The 18,953-nt window shown below is 37.9% G+C and overlaps 2 protein-coding genes across 2 annotated transcripts; both read left to right on the top strand.

Annotated features, from left to right (window-relative positions):
* The first annotated feature begins 2,738 nt into the window (after positions 1-2,738).
* LOC131010329 (uncharacterized) lies at positions 2,739-4,820 on the top strand. Its single transcript, XM_057937804.1, has 4 exons — positions 2,739-3,842; positions 3,956-4,063; positions 4,147-4,287; positions 4,361-4,820. Exons 1-4 carry the CDS (start codon positions 2,742-2,744, stop codon positions 4,784-4,786), a joined length of 1,776 nt encoding a protein of 591 aa, XP_057793787.1. The 5' UTR covers positions 2,739-2,741; the 3' UTR covers positions 4,787-4,820.
* Positions 4,821-11,567: 6,747 nt separating this feature from the next.
* Positions 11,568-18,953, top strand: LOC131010336 (zinc finger CCCH domain-containing protein 6). The gene is made up of 4 exons (XM_057937812.1): positions 11,568-12,071; positions 16,636-16,842; positions 17,326-17,450; positions 17,589-18,953. The coding sequence occupies exons 1-4, from the start codon at positions 12,012-12,014 to the stop codon at positions 18,661-18,663; spliced, it is 1,467 nt and encodes a 488-aa protein (XP_057793795.1). The 5' UTR covers positions 11,568-12,011; the 3' UTR covers positions 18,664-18,953.

The following is an 18,953-nucleotide window of genomic DNA, read 5'->3' as shown; positions in this document are numbered from 1 at the left end:
CTCGGCAATGTGAGAGAGCCAATCCTTGACTTTTAGATTTGTAAGGGGACTCGACAATGAGAGAGTGCACAACATGCGCTCCTCTATTCTCAACTTTAGAACTCGAAGCACATTTTTGGGGAGGGCTCGCGAGCCCTAGACGCGACAACGGAGGGGGCTCACGAATTGGGAGGCTCGAGCCCAATTCCGAGCCCCCACAGTGGATGCTCAATTTCACCATTTTTTTTTTCAATCCATATGGCTATGGCGTTTTGCAATGTGTTAATAATTTATATATAAAAAAAGGGAGAAAGACACAAGTAACCAAAATGAGATAGTTTAGGACTTATATAGCCACCACACATAAAACATGACTTTAGGGGTCAAAAGCTATTGAAAAGACAAAACAACCCTTACTAATTATTGAATAAAAATAAATAAAAAAAACTTAAATAAAAAGTTTGACTTTAAAAGTGAAAAGTAAATCAAAAGGGTAAAAAACCCTAAGTAAAAACCGATTGAAATTGAATTTCCATCGTCTCTCTCCTTTCGCGGTTCTCTCTCGCCCTTTCCTCTTCTTCTCGTTTTCTCCTAGAAATCGACGGTCATCCTCTCCATCGTCTCCACTATTATCTCGTTCCCTCGCTGTCCTTGGGTGTATTTCACAGCGTCGCTCCTTGACCAGACGAGTGCGCCGCGACCTTAACCAGCGTGCGACCTCCAGTTGCTGCTCTCCGGCGGCTCGACTTCATCCGGCGCCACCTTCCTTCAGCGTCGCTCCTTGAGAACTCCATCTACGAAGGTTTTGGGTAAAAATGGTTGAGCAAGAGAGAGAGAGTTCTCCCGCGACATCTGCTCCATCGGAGCACACCACCACCGCCGTTGAAGGACCATCCACGGCGGCCGCGGCGACATCTGCTCCACCGGAGCAACAAGTAGAAGAAGAAACGGCCAGAGCAACAATTAGAGAAGAAGTGAGTTTTCATTTTTTTTATTATTATTATTTTAGTTGGAATTTGACTCTAAATTACATTTGGGAGTTCTAATATGGGGATTTTATGTTGTTTAGATGATTTGTGTTACAATGCATGTGGTGTTTGAAGAGATATTGCAATTGATTTAATGACATTGGTTCTACACAATTGATACATTAGGGCACAATTGAATAGGGTAATTGATTTGGGGGTAATTGTGAGGCAATGTATGTGATTATACTTGATTTTGTGGACAATTGAATCGAATAATGAACAATTTATTACTTGTACACAGTTGAATCAAATTAGGGCACAATCAATACTTAGTAATGAACAATTTATTACTTGTACACAGTTGCACTTTTAATACACAGTTGAATAGGGTAATTTATTTGGGGGTAATTTTGAAGCAATGTATGTGATTATGCTTGATTTTGTGGACAATTGAATCGAATAATGAACAATTTATTACTTGTACACAATCAATACTTAGTACACAGTTGAACTTGAATCAAATGAGGGCACAATCAATACTTAGTACACAGTTGAACTTGTGAGTGCATAGTTACACATTTTCGTACACAGTTGAAGTGATTATGCTTAATTGTTGTTATTTTTTCATTGCAGCGCCGATTTCGATGGGTTAGGCAACAAATGCAAGGATACCAAGCGCGCATAAATCTTTATGTGCGAGTTGAGGTGGTCAATCGAATTAGGAAAAAACTCTACGACGTTGGTGGTCATGCCTTAGAAGAAAGGTTTCTAGAGGGCGTATTTGGACGGCTGGTCCAGTTGAGGCGCTCGGCTAGCGCCAATAATGCGCTGTCCGAGCTTATTGCTCGGGAAATAACTGACGAAAGCTTCTCAGAGTTCGAGAAGCGATATTTTGTGGGTGGACGTGAGATTAGATTCACCGCCCAGGAGTACGCCTTGGTCACGGGTCTTAGGTTCGGCCCTTCCGACTTCGACCATAAAGATGACCATGTCGTCCCCGAGAGCAGCCTCTACACGCGCCATTATAAAGGCAAAAAAGTGAGGGTTTGCGGCCTGGAATTTGACTTCAATGCCGGATCATTGAAGGATCCGGAGGATTTGTTGAAGGCTGCCAACATACTATGCCTATATAACCTTTTGATTTGTCGTGGAGATAGCATATGGATTGATGACTGGGTATGGGCCTTAGTAGAGGACGAAGATGGTTGGGCGAGTTTTCCATGGGGATCCTACACTTTCTCTATTTTATGCCATCAATTGAGTGTGGTGGTGAAACATCCAAACTACATCAAGAATAGTAGAAAGACGTATCATATCTTCGGTCCTGTGTGGGCATTGCAGATATGGTCCTATGAGGTGATACCAAAATTGGGAAGCGTGACAGCGAGATGGGCATTCCTCGTTGTCTGCATTGGGACACACATGCTGCTCCTTCCGATGATTTTTCTGAGTTTTTCGATCGTCAGGTAACCTTTCTTAAAGTTGTTTTATTGGTATTGAGTTTTTGTTATGTTTTTCGATAGTGATACACGGTTGCACAGTTGAATACATTTACAAAATTGATTACACTGTTACACAGTTGATTACTTGATACACAGTTGATAATTGTTAACACATTTGATTACTTGATACACAGTTGATTACACTGTTACACAGTGACACAAAATTGATTACACTGTTACACAGTCGATTACTTGATACACTGTTGATAATTGTTACACATTTGATTACTTGATACACAGTTGATAATTGTTAACACATTTAATTGATTTTGTGTAGCTGACGATTGAGCCTATGGTTCCTACTCCTATGGAGGAAGCCCAGGAGTTCTATGTGAGCGTTAGGAGAGATGATCACATGGCGGTTACCTTTGAGCCCTCGAAGAGGCATGCAGCAAAGAAACAACTTGTTGATGAAGACATTGAAATCATTGAGAGGTCTGAAGAAGAGCGACCGAATAGGAAGAGAAGAAAGGAGCCAGGGCATAAGACTGCACGTAAGTCCACCCGCCGACTCAGCGATTCTTCACGCCGTAGTGCAGCAGCCGAGAAGCGGCAGAGGACACATTCTCCAGAGCCACCACAACCATCGTCCACCCGCCGACTCAGCGATTCTTCACGCCGTAGTGCAGCAGCCGAGAAGCAGCAGAGGACACATTCTCCAGAGCCACCACAACCATCTACTTCTTGTTGCTTGCATGGATTGCCATGCAAGCATGCAGATGACGAGGAGGCTCACTTGGACCGCTTGGCTCGAAGAGTAGCTCCTCGCATACCACTGGATGACTTGGAGAGTGGTTGGATTGCCCGTCTCGCGCATAAATTGCTTGACATTGTGGTGAAGAGATCTGATGAGTCACACTCCATCAGTGCGACTCAATCAGTGAGTCGAGCTATTCCAACTGCAGACAGTCCTCTTGTGGACGTGGAGGTGGAGCAGGCTGCCGAGGTCGAGGTGGAGGTGGAGCAGGCTGCCGAGGAGGTGGTTGAGGTGGAGCAGGTTGTGGTGAATGAGCGACTGGAGGTTGATTTGGAGAAGCCCGTGGAGCAGGTTGTGGAGGAGCAGGCCGAGAACGAGCCTGAGACGCCTTCGGTTCCAACTCGTGAGCCTTCCCCTGATCCAGAGGAAGATATGCTTCCCACGGATGAGGATGTGTCTTGCGGAGTACGGGCTTTGGCTCCACGAGTGCGATTGCCCTCTGCTGCGTTGAGGAGCCCGTACATGTCGGGTGCGATTGGTCGTGCTCCTACTACCCCTGTTGCGTTGAAAAGGCTATACAAAGAATTTCGATCAAAGGATGCCGATGAAACTCTTAGGGTTATCTCTACTGGGCATGAGCTGAGTAATTCCACATTTGATGACATTGAGGATAGCTCCGCCGAGTTCACCGGGACGGTATTATTTTAATTTTATCTACTGTGCACATTCTAATTCTACTGTACACATTCTAATTTACCTGTGCACATTCTAATTCTACTGTGCACATTCTAAATTGCTTAACTGTGCAGATCATTGATTTGTATTTGATCTATATGAGAGAGAGATTGAGGAAGAAAAATAGCATATCTTCGGTGGTGAAAGATAACTCGACAGTAATTGTTGGATGTGATTTCTATGTAAGTATCAAAAATCTTTGATATTCTTTTGTTTAGCAATTTAAATATTTTTTGTTGAATCTAACTCATTTTTACATATTTAGCTGGTATTGCATACTGAGTTTGAAAAACTCCACGGACCAAAGCCGAGTGGAGTTGGTATTGGTGTGAAAAGCCTGTACAATTATTGGACTCCACCGAAGGGATTGGTGAAGGACGTGAGTGAATGGGGGAAGGCGAATCAGGTATGTATTTCTAATGCTTTGTCAATTTTTTTTATCATTGAAATACTAACACAAATTCCTATATGTAATGTAGGTCATTATCATATGTAATGTCGGTCGTCGTCATTGGGTCATCGTCCGTGTACTATTGCACGAATGGACTGTAGAGTTGTACGATTCTTTGGCCTTCAAGTACGACACTGAGGTCGGGGTTTCATTAGCCGCTCGGACTTCGAAATTGAAATGTATTACTCGTCTCCTTCCCCGACTCTTGAGGCAGGCAGGTTACTGGCAGCATCACGATTCCAAACTGGAGCAACTGTACGAGATCCCATTGACCGTGATGCCTTCGCGTGATCAATTTTGTCAGACGGACTCGGTTAGTTGCGGCCCCTTTTGCACCATGATACTTGATCGTCTCTTGACGCGCACAGAGCATCACCGAGGGGCTGTCGACGAGATATACTTGTCCCAGTATAGGCATCGTGTTGCTCGTCGGATATTTTCTCTTACTATTTGATATTTAGGTTGGATGTTGAACTCTGCTTTGGATTGTGGGCTGTTTTTGTGGACGTATTTAGCTACTGTGTACGTATTTAGCTATTGTGTATGTATTTAGCTACTGTGCACATATTTTGAATTTATCAATTATGCACTTATTACATCATTTGTGCTAATTAACTGTGCACAAATTTTCAAGTGTATACGAGTCTTCAACTGTTTTTGAATTTTCATTTGTATTAATTGTATTAACTGTGGTCAAATTGAATGAACTAGGTACTAATTAATTAAAAAAAATAAATTACATGTGTACAAATTGGATGAACTGTGCATGAATTTTCACCTGTGTACCAAATTCTCAAGTGTGTACGAGTCTTCCACTGAACTGTGTACTAATTAATTAAGAAAATTAAATTACATGTGTACAAATTGGATAAACTGTGCACCAATTTTCATTTGTGTACCAAATTCTGAAGTGTGTACGATTCTTCAATTGTGTAAAATAGTGCACAATGACAATACACAGTTTAATGCATACACATTTGTGGGCTAACTATCCTTTAAACGGGGCATATTTTGATAATTGAGATGCAGTTAGGTGAAATTAAGTATTTAAAATGTATTAGTAAACATTATATTCAATAAAATGAGTAAATTGTGTTCATATCCATCACTCGCTCAAACATATTGAACATATATCATATGTAACTTAAGTGTAGTAAGTGTATATGTTAGTGTACATATAATAGCATCTTAGTCATTTACACGTGTTTCATTAAAAATAAGTATTCAATTTGATTTGTTAACCATTGAAATTAACTTAGGATGTTCAAGTTCTTAATTTCCATTGCTCAAACGCCCTCAAATCGGCAAAAAGGAATAGTTATACGGTGCACAATGACAGTGCACAATGATAGTACACAGTCGAATGCATACACAGCTGCGGGCTAACTACCCTTTAAACGGGGCATATTTTAGTAATTGAGATGCAATTAAGTGAAATTAAGTATTGAAATGTATTGGTAAACATTATATTCAATAAAATGAGTTAATTGTGTTCATATCCATCACTCGCTCAAACATATTGAACATATATCATATGTAACTTAAGTGTAGTAAGTGTATATGTTAGTGTACATATAATAGCATCTTAGTAATTTACACGTGTTTCATTAAAAATAAGTATTCAATTTGATTTGTTAACCATTGAAATTAACTTAGGATGTTCAAGTTCTTAATTTCCATTGCTCAAACGCCCTCAAATCGGCAAAAAGGAATAGTTATACGGTGCACAATGACAGTGCACAATGATAGTACACAGTCGAATGCATACACAGCTGCGGGCTAACTACCCTTTAAACGGGGCATATTTTAGTAATTGAGATGCAATTAAGTGAAATTAAGTATTGAAATGTATTGGTAAACATTATATTCAATAAAATGAGTTAATTGTGTTCATATCCATCACTCGCTCAAACATATTGAACATATATTATATGTAACTTAAGTGTAGTAAGTGTATATGTTAGTGTACATATAATAGCATCTTAGTAATTTACACGTGTTTCATTAAAAATAAGTATTCAATTTGATTTGTTAACCATTGAAATTAACTTAGGATGTTCAAGTTCTTAATTTCCATTGCCCAAACGCCCTCAAATCGGCCAAAAGGAATAGTTATATGGTGCACAATGACAGTGCACAATGATAGAACACAGTCGAATGCATACACAGTTATCCGGTGCACAATAACAGTCGCTCAAATAGAGTACACAGTTAAATGCATACACAATTGCTAACAGTCCTCTTGTGGAGGAGGAGGGCATTTTTTCTTCGTATGATCCGTACTCTTACATATACTGCACTTCTTCTTTTGTCGGCCCTTCTGTGGTTGAGGGTCCACGTCCTCGGTAGGAAGAGATGCCGCGCATGATCTCCTATTGTGCCCATGGCCTTTACACCTGCCACAGATTTGACGCGGTGTGGTGGACGACGATTTCTCAAGATGTGATTGAGCTCTGCTGTCTTTCGGTCGTCCAGATTGTCGCTTAATGACCGGTGGTCGAATAATGTAGCCAGATACTGAAGTCGGCACATCCCACGTGTCAGGTTGTGGAACTGGCTCTACCCGAGCTGCATAAGTTTGTAATAAGGCATGTTGTTTGAAATAACGTCCCACAAAGTCATAGACGTTGAGGTTGGCATGCCTAAAATAAAAACAAAAAATAAAAAATGATCAATTGTAAAAACGATCAATAACTTGGAAACAATATACGAATTAAATAACTGAGATACCGTATAGCAGCACAAGCGTGACGACAAGGTATCATGTCCAAATCAAACTCACGACAATCGCATGTCCAGCTTTGTAGATCAACAAAGGTTGTCTTGTTCTCTAATTCGACTTTAAATACATGTGTCGTTGTTCCCTGAACAATATAGCGACGACCCGATTCTACAGATAAAGATAGTTTTCTGAAAGCCTCCTCTGTCATCTCGTGGTCTCTGGCTAAAGCTTCTGCGCATCGTTGGTCAAACTATTGTTCTACAGTTGAGCGATACACTTCCAACATGGCGCAAACCGGCAGACGTCTCGCCCATAACAATCGAGCATTCATACTTTCAGCTGCATTAGACGTCATAAAACTGTAGCGCCGTACCGGACACTTCGATCTTGCCCACCTTATTAAATAAATAATAATCTGTCAACTGTGTATGAAGAATTCAATTGATTGTGTACTCTGTGAATCAACTGTGTATAAAGAATTCAATTGATTGTGTGCTATGTGAATCAACTGTGTATAAAGAATTCAATTGAGTGTGTGCTCTGTGAATCAACTGTGTACAGTATGTGAATAAAAAAACTAACCTTTCAACCCCAATATCTGTCAGTCTCTTGTAAGCACCCGCCCGGTGGTGGGCTTCCAAAGCAGCAAAGCTCAAGTTAAATACTTCATGTCGATAACTGTAGGCTGCATTTTTGTATATTTCAGCTACGTGACGGCCAAATCGCGCCAAGTTCTTCTGTATATGATAATAGCACAACCCGTGAGCAACATTCGGGTATATGGACTCAATGGCACTCCGGATGCTCGTGTGTTGATCAGACACGATCAGTAAGTCATCCGGTGGATCTCCTAGGCTCGCACGCAGCATCGATAAAAAATATGTCCATGATTCGTCATTCTCGATCGGACCAAGACCAATTGCAAGTGGAAAGACCCCTTCGTTACCGTCTTTGGTAACTGCGACAAAGAGAACCCCTTTGTTCTTTCCTTTAAGGTGGGTTCCATCTACTACAATGACAGGTCTAAGATGATTTTGAAAGGCGTGAATAGACTGTCCAAGAGCTAAAAACATGTAGCGGAACTCACCCGTCTGAGTAGTCTGAACATCATATATGGTCCCAGTATTACGCTCCCCCAACAAGTATAGATAAGTCGGGAGCCTCTGATAAGATTGCTCGAACCCACCATACATCATCTTTAGAGCAATATCCCTGGACCGCAAAGCAAACTTGTAGCCCATCTGAATGCCAAATAGCCTAAGCATTTCATCCATCATCTCTTTCGGTTTTAGAACAATCATCTCCACCGATAATTTTCGTGAAAAGTATGCAACAACTACTCTAGACGGCACCATTCTCGGAGCAGTGCGAGTCAAATTCGAACGACAAGTGTGGTTTGGAATGAACTTAATGATTCTCCAAAGTCCAACTTCCTGGACTGCACGCAACATGAAAGGGCATTCGTCGTCATGTTTGCAGATATAACCCACACGTTCGGTGGTGGATCGATCCACCACGTACTCCACTTTTTTCTCCATGTGATAAAGCCCTACAGCAATTGCCAACTCATCCTTAGACCGAAATGTGGCATTCACCGCAAGTTGGTCTTTATCTGGAAACGATGGTTCAGCCTAATTCAATGGTAAGGCACTATCAAAATCTGGGATAACAATCAACCAATTGCGGAGTTCATTACTTGAATGAGGAACGTCATCTTCAGCAGGCACATCTTTGTTACCATGATCATCAGAAGAAAATTTACGATTCCCAATCATCTTCTCGAGGTGACCAGGTTGGCGAATCCAACCTGTAAATTCATGGATTGCCGCCAACACTATCTCTTCACGACGCTTGTCGATGACCTCATCATCTGAAGACTCATCATCTGAAGACTCATCATCGGAAGACACTATCTGAGCATGCGCGTCGACTGTTTGACGCTTGCCATCACCAAAACACCTTGACTCTGTGCGATTTTCTACATTTCTGGTTGGCTGCTTGCCTTTCTTGACAACATAGACTACTGGATAGTCATTCTGTTCCAAAAGCAGTCGAAAAAAATCTGTATCACTTTTCAAGGCAACTTTTGTTCTCCTACCATCGCTCATGCTCGTCAGATAATGAAACAAATAATCAGAGGCGCTTTCATCACAATCCAGTTGCTCGTTAATCCCTCGTACTAGATTATCATAGGATAACAAACCCACAGGCATGTATAAAAGAACCTCGTCACCACCTATGTAATTGTATCTCTCCCAATGACCACCATGGCGAATTGCTACACGTCTTGACGACATATCTGCAAAAGAAGTGCATATAAATTAGTAAATGTGTTTTCAACTGTGCACAACAATTAAAATCAACTGTGTACGCATTTTAGTCAAGTGTGCGCAAAATAAATATTATAACAATAATAAATAAATATATAAATTAATTAATAAAAAATTAAATAATAAGCTCAATTAGTATTTTAATTAAGTATCCAAATTAACAAAATTAAATATTAATTAATTTTAATAAGAAATAATTAAGCTAATTTATAAATAATATCTCAACTGTGTATGTTGTTCAACTATGCACACATTTACACGGTTGATTTTGATCAAACGTGTACAAATTGAATCAACAGTGTACGCATTATAGTCAAGTGTGCTCAAAATGAATATTATAATTATAATAAATAAATATGTAACTTAATTAATTAAAAATTAAATAATATGATTAATTACTAATTTAATTAACTAGATAAATTAACAAATTTAAATATTGATTAATTTCTAATAAGAAATATTTAAGCTAATTCATAAATAATATCTCAACTGTGTATGTTGTTCAACTATGCACACATTTACACGGTTGATTTTGATCAAACGTGTACAAATTGAATCAACAGTGTACGCATTATAGTCAAGTGTGCTCAAAATGAATATTATAATAATAATAATAAATAAATATGTAACTTAATTAATTAAAAATTAAATAATATGATTAATTACTAATTTAATTAACTAGATAAATTAACAAATTTAAATATTGATTAATTTCTAATAAGAAATATTTAAGCTAATTCATAAATAATATATCAACTGTGTATGTTGTTCAACTATGCACACATTTACACGGTTGATTTTGATCAAACGTGTACAAATTGAATCAACAGTGTACGCATTATAGTCAAGTGTGCTCAAAATGAATATTATAATAATAATAAATAAATATGTAACTTAATTAATTAAAAATTAAATAATATGATTAATTACTAATTTAATTAACTAGATAAATTAACAAATTTAAATATTGATTAATTTCTAATAATAAATATTTAAGCTAATTCATAAATAATATCTCAACTGTGTATGTTGTTCAACTATGCACACATTTACACGGTTGATTTTGATCAAATGTGTACAAATTGAATCAACAGTGTACGCATTATAGTCAAGTGTGCTCAAAATGAATATAATAATAATAATAAATAAATATGTAACTTAATTAATTAAAAATTAAATAATATGATTAATTACTAATTTAATTAACTAGATAAATTAACAAATTTAAATATTGATTAATTTCTAATAAGAAATATTTAAGCTAATTCATAAATAATATCTCAACTGTGTATGTTGTTCAACTATGCACACATTTACACGGTTGATTTTGATCAAATGTGTAGCTAAGAACACCTTCATATCTCCCAGCTGTGTCTTCAAAATCAAGCATTTATTTTATATTTTTCACACTCAACGTGGTCTTAGACGTGAAAAAACTAAATTTTATCATTACGCAACAACAAATCTCGATTTTGATTCCAATATAGTCTTAACTGTGTAATTTACGTAGAAGCTACTGTGTACTGAAATTTTCTCACCAAAATTAGAAAATAAAATATACAATTGATACATTTGCTATGAATTTAACATACATACCTAAATAAAATCAGAATGCCCAAAGAATTTCGTCCGACCCAAGCTTTTTTGTATAAAAAATAGTTAATTTTTTCAGAATTTTCGTGGGTTCCTCGAGAGAAAAAATGAGAGATGAAGAATGAATTTTTTCAGAATTTTCGTGGGTTTTCAGCACCAACCTACCTTGTATTTGCATTTACTATCATATTAATTGATTTGTACGGTGAATCCTTAAGATGTGAAATTCTCATTGTTGAGGAAGATAACTTCTCATAAATGAAGCAGCTGCAATTCGAAAATGAGCAAGAGTTGAGAGAGAGAGAGAGAGAGTCAATTAGAGAAGAGAGAGAAAGAGTTGTTGGGTGGTTGGCTGATTTGGAAGAGAGAGAAACTCATTTAGAAAAAAGTGAGAATTTCATTTTTCTTTTATTTTTATTCTCTAATTAGTAAGGGTATGTTTGTCTTTTCAATGCCTTTTGACCCCTAAAGTCATCTTTTATGTGTGGTGGCTATATAAGTCACAAACTATCTCATTTTGGTTACTTGTGGGAATTCTCACTAAAAAAAAAATGAAAATATTGGTCGAAATCCGTCGTCACATTTGGGGATATTGGCCTTAGCAGATAAGATTCAAAATGATGGTTCCACCACGCGCTTCAGTAGAGCGTTACACCAAAACAGACCGCAGCGCTGCATAAAATGCACAGCTAAATCTTTTCTAGTCTGGAATAGTAATTAGTAATCCAAAAACTAAAAATGAAAAATCGGAGGAGGATCTAGGGTTCCAATCTAGGGTTTTCTTGGACTTATCCTCACTCTCCCTCCCTCATTTCTGTTTTCCTTTTTATTTTTCTCCCTCTTATCAGTCAAGCTCAATGAAGGGACAATCGACTAAAACTTAATTGTCAATTAGGGGTTTTTATGTATGGATTGTGCGCCAAAGGAAATTGGGTGATTGGATTGCTAAACAGCGATTGGAGTTATAAGATATATATCTATCCATTTATTTGAGAACCGAAACGAATCGAATCGAACATATTTGATTTGTTAACATGGGAGGATCGCAGAAATCAAAAAGTGTTTCATGGGCTTCCGAAGTTAATCTATGTCAGGTAAATCTTTTATAAAAAAATTTCAGTTCTTATTGTTGACTTTTTTAGTACGTAATCATATTGTTTACATTTTAGAGAGATCGAATTGTTCCGGTGACTGATTGATTGGAAGTGTTTAATGTGAATGTGATAATCTAAAGTATTTGAATACAATTGACGGCAGAATCTAACTGGAAAGCTGCACACCATTCATTTGGGATGACAAACCAACTGGAAAAAGAGCAATGATTATTCAGTGGATGAAATTAAAAAGCTCGCTCGTGCTTCCGGATACATATTTTCTCAATTTCAGAATTTCCTAATACACAAGTTGTGCTAACTAGTTGCTTAAAAAATCATACTAATAAACCTAAACAAGTTTACTAATTTGAGACGATGGATTGTTGAATCGATTAAGTGAAACTCCTTTTGGAATTTCAGTGCACTTCACAACAATAAAGTTTAGTTTAAGATGATCATAACCAAGTAGAATTTACTATTGCAACCTTATTCATGTGCGTCAGTAAACAATTGAGTTGCATGTACATTGTGATTTCTGCTCGCACTGAATTATGTGGTCTGGTAGTGGTTATACTCCACTGTCATTCTTTTGATTGTTTGAGTAGTGAAAGCGATACTCTGTCTATAGCATTTCCATGTTGAAACCTAGTAATGTTGGTTTAATTCATGTTGGCTTGTTGTTGCTTCTGGTATTGATTACTATATAAAAACCTTTTGAATTTCATGGTCTTTGGAGATATTATTATGGCTTCATGTTTTGGTTTTACCAGAAATGGAAGTGATGAAAAATAAAGAATATATATATTTTTTTTATCTATACCCCACGTGTGACTTACAATGGATATACAAAGGTAAGGTGAGATTTCACCCCTGGTTGAGAAAGCATCCAGTTCTTTAGTTTCTTGGGGGTATGACAAGTACCCAGTATGTGGTACATGGAAGGATCTAAATTTGCTCCTCAACTGTGCTGGTGCTAAGTTGATACGGCAAAGAAGCTAGGCCAGTATCAGTTGGGCAAACAATGATAAAATTTAATTAGTTGAATTCACTGATGGTATTTAGAATAGTGAGTATTTTCCCTTATTACTAAGAATATTTTATTAAGAGGGGATCCATAAAATTAAACTACCCTATAAATGATGCTACTGTACAAAAGACACATTTTGTTTTTATTTTTCATATACTGGTGCTACTTTTTGTATAAAGCTTATTTGTATATATTGATATTGTTTATTTGTGATATCAACAAAATTGACGAGTACCTTGAGTTAATGAAACTCTTGCTGGTTAAATTGATAGATTGGTTAAATTTGTAAAATCTATCATATGTAGATGTAGTTTACGGAGTCATGTAGCTATTATGATTAGCAAAATGAACCTTTGGTCCTTTGCTTCATGTTTATGGTTTTAGGTGAAATACGAGATTGTCAATTCATTCCCCTAACAGCCATGTTTTCAGATCATCCATTTCCTAGTGAATTTCTTTCAATTCTTTGCTGCTTTTAACATTCAGGATTTATCTTTTGCTCTTTCACTTAATTGAATCTAATCATGCCACCTTCCGATACTCCGGATTAAGTATTGTGAGTGTATTAGCGATGAACCGGGTCATACATCTGCAGTTTGCTCGTACGTATTTCGTTTTGTCACGATGTTCAGTTCTTGAAGTATTGGATTCTGATAAATACTGTATGAACTCAAGACTCTGTGTTGGCTTTGATTTTGCAGCAGTAGTTGTGATAAATTAACTTCTCACATTGAGTGGAGTGTGTGCTTTAGGAAATACCAGTCGTAATTTTGTGCTCAACTGAGTTGGGAAGTTGACGATGAGGCTTTGGTATTACTATCTACGAGTTCCTCATCAATAGCTATGAGTTCATGCACTCCGTGGGATAAATTAATTTATCTTCCCCAATGGTTTGTTTGATTTTGGTGATGATGGCCTCTTTGTAATAGTTGTTGGCTCACCACTGATTTTGTGAAGTGTAGGAAGTGAGGCATGGCAAATGTTGCCTTTGTTTTCTCATCCAATGGCTATTGGTCATGACTCATGGCTTCCTTTATTGGGCAATTATGTAAGGCAATAGTTTCGTTAGGGCAGTGTTATGGAGAATATGAATGTGAGTGAAGACTTTCTTTTCAAGTATTCTTTATCTCTAATTGAATTTAATGTGTAAAAAAATGAAGAAATATCTTCCTTCCTAAGAGATGCTCAATAGGAAAATAAGATAAAATGGGAGACAAAATTATAAAGAGCCTCATAATTTTCTGTAAGATTACCCTCATGCTCCAGCCTTTGTAACTTTGGTCCTCTTTCAGTCAATCACAATTCACAGCTAAGCCTACCTTCTTGCTGTAGAATGTGTACCTACCCTCAGCACAAGAGAATTAAATATCTACATTTTGCTCTTTCAAGTTTTTGAGTTCCATATGGCAGCATTCCCACCATGATATATTGATAAATGCCTTAGTACGGAAAATTCTCTCTTGAAAGAGGAAGTATGTTATTCTTAAATCAGGTTATGTGTTTTGTGCATGTGAATGCTTTTGGTAGTAGTTGTGCATGCTGTGTGCAGTAATATAATGGGTGACTGGGGGGAGGGTAGAGGTGTTAAGATGGAAATGTTAAGAATAAAGAACAGTAGAAAGGGCAAAAAGTTTGGGGGAAGCGAAGAGATATGGTGACAATGGATAATTTGGACCTAGACCTTCGATAATGTCAAACTTATCCTTAAATTATATAGGATATAAAAAATTATCCTGTTTTGATTGTTCAATAAACTCAAAAAAATTTATATTGCAGTATGAGTTAATCAACCTTTAACTTTAATCACTCACTTTCATTATCATTTGTCATCCCATCCTTAAGTATATAAACATACTATGTTCTATACTTCCAGATTTTATAGGCCTGAGAAAACCCGTATATGGCTTGTTCATTTTTTTGATGGTACTGTTTTATTTCTGTATAGGATAAATTGGTTAAACTTTGGCAATGCGATGAATGTATGACTTCCCTGAAGATCAGTACCTCTGAGAGTAGATGTTGATCCTCTTTTTGTAGAAGAAAAAGAGTAGATGTAAAAGCACCAGACAACATTACCATAGCTTCACCATAATAATAATAATAATAATAATAATAATAGGGGGGGGGGTAAAAGAACTTTTCTAATTTAAAACATGGTCATATGATGTGACCATGAAGGTTTGGGGATGTAAATGTGAGAATATAATCATATCACTCTCCGCATTCTCGTTCGACATTGTTGTTTATGCCAATGACTTTAAGCTTCTGCTTATTTACATCTTCCTACTCTGGCTATCAATTTGTTTAATTTCAAAAAGAGTTATCAATCATAGGTTTTATATTTGTTAATGTGTTATATTCTGGAGAACAGAACCATGTCTTATCCCTGAATGAAGCAGATTGATATACAATCTCTATATTTGATGGTCTTTTGAATTTTAAGCAGGCTGATATGGAGGATTGTAATCAATTCATGGATCCTTGGAGACTTTCGTTTTCTCATTTTTTGTTTGAATTAGTTTGGTAAATGAGAAGTGACGAGATTGTATTGTTAATACTGCATTTTTATTTCCTTTATTCTCATCCTGGCAGAAGGAAGTTGCCTTGCTGCTCCAAAGTACATTGGAATAAGAATGGTTATTTGTTTGCTCCAGTTTTAATTGCATGATTTAATCTTATCATGTCATTCTGGATTTCTGGGCACTTAACTGCGCATGGTAATGTAGTGATGAGTACCCGATGACCTATAGGAAATTAAAATGATTTACAAGTCATATGGGCCTGTTGGAGCTAGATTCCAAGCATCTCTACATCATTTTATGTATCACAAGAAATAAAGAAAAAGAAACGAACTGTCTGACTGATCACATCTTTGTGAGACTATCCTGCAGGCCTAAAAGTTAAAAGTGAATTGACATTAACTTATAAGTGGAACTTTGTTGGCTGACATTTTCCCCCCAGTTTGGAGTAATGGAATGTGCAATGCCCCTGATCTGTTTTAGCTAGCTCCCTTCAGTCATGATTTATGAAGTCTGTTTGGACTATTTTCCTGGTTTTATATACTCCCTCCGTCTCACAAAAACATGAATAAAGAGAAATGCACGGGTTTTAAGAAATGTTAGTTGAGAGTTAAAGTAAGTGGAAAATGGGTCCCACTTTAAAAGGTGTTGTGAGAGTAATGAATTAATTAAGGAAAAGTAGTGGTGGGCCATGATGTACTAAAATGGAAAGGTTCATGTTTTTGTGAGACACCCCAAAATGGAAAAACGTTCATGTTTTTGTGAGACGGAGGGAGTATCTTTTTTATTGCTACTTCTTGTGCTTATCAGAAGCCATCATTCGGTTGCTTTGGTGAATATATAATTGATTTTCGTAGCAGTTAGCACTGATTTCATATGGAATGCATCTCCAATCAGGGTTTATATGAATCAGCTATTGTTTAATATTTTTCACATTTACATCTCTAGATTAAGCCATGATTATTATGAAAGAGTCTGCCTGAATTGCTTCTTCAGACTAATATATTTGTATCAACAGGTAAGGCTGTTTTTGTCGGAAGAATCTCCTTCACAGGTTGGAATGGGAACCCAAGAACATCTCCAGGCAAAGACATGGCCGTTGCAGGCAGGTGGCATGGGGTCTGAAGACAACTTGCCCCCGGGCTTTGAGTTAAGCCAACCTGCAAATCCTTGGGCAGCGAAGCTATCTCATATATCTCTAGTGAAATGGAAATGTCCTCCTAGGGTATGTCTGTTTAAATATAATGTGTTTCTTATTTAAGTTGTCCAAGTTATAGACTAGGGGGGCGTTTGGATTGGTGGATGGGGTAGATAAGATTGATGTAGGATTGGAAAGGTGAATAAATAATCCACTTAACCTTGGGATGATAAATAATCACTCAATTGGATGATTAGATGCGGGCCGGATTATCAATCACGGGCCCAATTATGCAAACCAAACACTTGATTAAGGTGGAGTTATTTTATCAATCATGCCTTATCACTCAAACCAAATGCCTCCTAGAGGTATATTCTTGTCAGAATTAAAGTTTCACCAGGGGTTTGCAAAAGGCTGGAATCTCTTACCTGCGAATCATGCAGGTCTTGATTTTTATTTTATCTATGGTTTTCTGGTATTTCATTGGGAGAGGATGGACGGAATAGGGGGCACTCTGATGTGGAGGCTTGATTCTAATACTCACATATTCAGCATATACTTGTGTTGCAGATTGAAGTAGATAGCTCTTGGCGAGTCGTTGCTGGGGAAGAAAGCAGAGAAATAGAAACCCAGAATCAACGAGAAATGAGAGTGCTAGAAGCAATATATCCACGCCCGTCAGCCATTCCATTAAAGTGCGATGCATACCTCACTCACTCTTGATGTTTCCTCTTTTCTGTGCATCTTTGATGGTGATTATGCTTTATGTTGACCTTGCTTGTTTCTGTTTGGGGTCCTCTCTGTACTGAACATTTTACTTTACACTTGTGCAGCCCTTCTGCATTAGTCGGTGCAGAAGACTCAACTAACAATGACCAATGCACTCCTGTGGTTCCCATCACACCAATTGAAGATGAAGATGCTTCAGTGGATACATCGTATGCCTCCATGGGATCAAACATAACTCCCATGATTCCCCAGCAACAGCACTCGCCTCATGGGGCATTTTTATCTCAGGTTAATGCTGCTTTAAAACCTACTGTTGGTTTTTCAGTAACGGGCATGGAGCCTGATATCATCGCAGCTGCACAAGCTGCCTTGTCATCAGTCATGTCGAATAGTGATCAGGGGAACCTGATAGATCGTGAGCTGCTCATGAAAATTCTTAGTGACCGGAAAATGATTGAGCAACTTATTGCAAACCATGCTGCATCTGCAAGCGGGCAAAATGTCGCATCATCTAGTGCGCAGAGCATGCCATCCTCTTCCACCTTCCATGGTATGCCGACTATTGGAACCAAAAATGTTGCATCGTCTAGTTCGCCTGGAATGCCCTCAACCAGTGCACAGTATATCCCCAATTTGGTGTCAACTCCTAAGAGTTCTTTTGATTCAGTTAATATGGCCGTCCATAGAAGAGATCCACTCTCTGGTCGCGTCACAAGACCAGAAATGGTTGTTCCGTCATCTATTTCTGCAGCATCTGGACCTTTTCATCCTCCAAGTAGGACAGGATCCATCCCCCATCTACGACCATCAGTATCCGATGTCATATCCGCGCCCTCTCCATCAGCATCAGCTCCTGTAACAAAGGATATCAACTATTATAAGAGCCTCATTCAGCAACATGGAGGAGAGAGAAGAGAGGCTATGCCCCAGTTTGCTCATCAGAGCAACCAAGCGCCGGGGATAGGTCAAGAACCTCTGAATAACACGATGATGAAACCAAGGGACACGAAGCCAAGGATAATGAAGCCTTGCATCTATTTCAACAGTTCGAGGGGTTGCAGGAACGGAGCAAACTGCACCTTTCAGCACGATGTAACATCGCAGCAGAAAGTCAATAGTATTCCAGATGTTCAAGGTACTAAGAGAATGAAACTGGACAGGGAAATTACTGGTGCATAATTTTGCTGTCGACGTATTTCTTTTGTGTAAATCTTTGTTACTGTGATGGTTCGTTCCCCCACCTCTCTATGTTCTTTTCTTCCCTGAGGGCCAATTCATATTTGTTTTTCCATGCTATTATATTGTCCTCAATTTTGAAGTTTTGGATAAGAAGCTGCATTTCTTTTCTTTCTTAGATAAGATTAGTTAGATGGGGTTACTACTTATGCTTTTTTTTTGACTTGATTGAACTCTTGATGATTCAATATGGATGTCTTTACAAATTTATCATATAAACTGAGTCTCCTGCC

Source organism: Salvia miltiorrhiza, chromosome 2 (assembly GCF_028751815.1).
Source record: "Salvia miltiorrhiza cultivar Shanhuang (shh) chromosome 2, IMPLAD_Smil_shh, whole genome shotgun sequence".
Taxonomy (NCBI): domain Eukaryota; kingdom Viridiplantae; phylum Streptophyta; class Magnoliopsida; order Lamiales; family Lamiaceae; genus Salvia; species Salvia miltiorrhiza.
Note: the sequence above shows the minus strand (reverse complement) of the source record. Positions and strands in the feature narration are given on the sequence as shown.

Bases quoted from the DNA above. Each gene is read 5' to 3' on its own strand.
- LOC131010329 (XM_057937804.1), top strand. From the start codon at position 2,742: ATGGTTCCTACTCCTATGGAGGAAGCCCAGGAGTTCTATGTGAGCGTT. The intron at 3,843-3,955 runs GTATTATTTTAA...TTAACTGTGCAG, and splicing joins CCGCCGAGTTCACCGGGACG to ATCATTGATTTGTATTTGAT. The intron at 4,288-4,360 runs GTATGTATTTCT...TATGTAATGTAG, and splicing joins AATGGGGGAAGGCGAATCAG to GTCATTATCATATGTAATGT.
- LOC131010336 (XM_057937812.1), top strand. From the start codon at position 12,012: ATGGGAGGATCGCAGAAATCAAAAAGTGTTTCATGGGCTTCCGAAGTT. The intron at 12,072-16,635 runs GTAAATCTTTTA...TTGTATCAACAG, and splicing joins CCGAAGTTAATCTATGTCAG to GTAAGGCTGTTTTTGTCGGA. The intron at 16,843-17,325 runs GTATGTCTGTTT...CTTGTGTTGCAG, and splicing joins AATGGAAATGTCCTCCTAGG to ATTGAAGTAGATAGCTCTTG.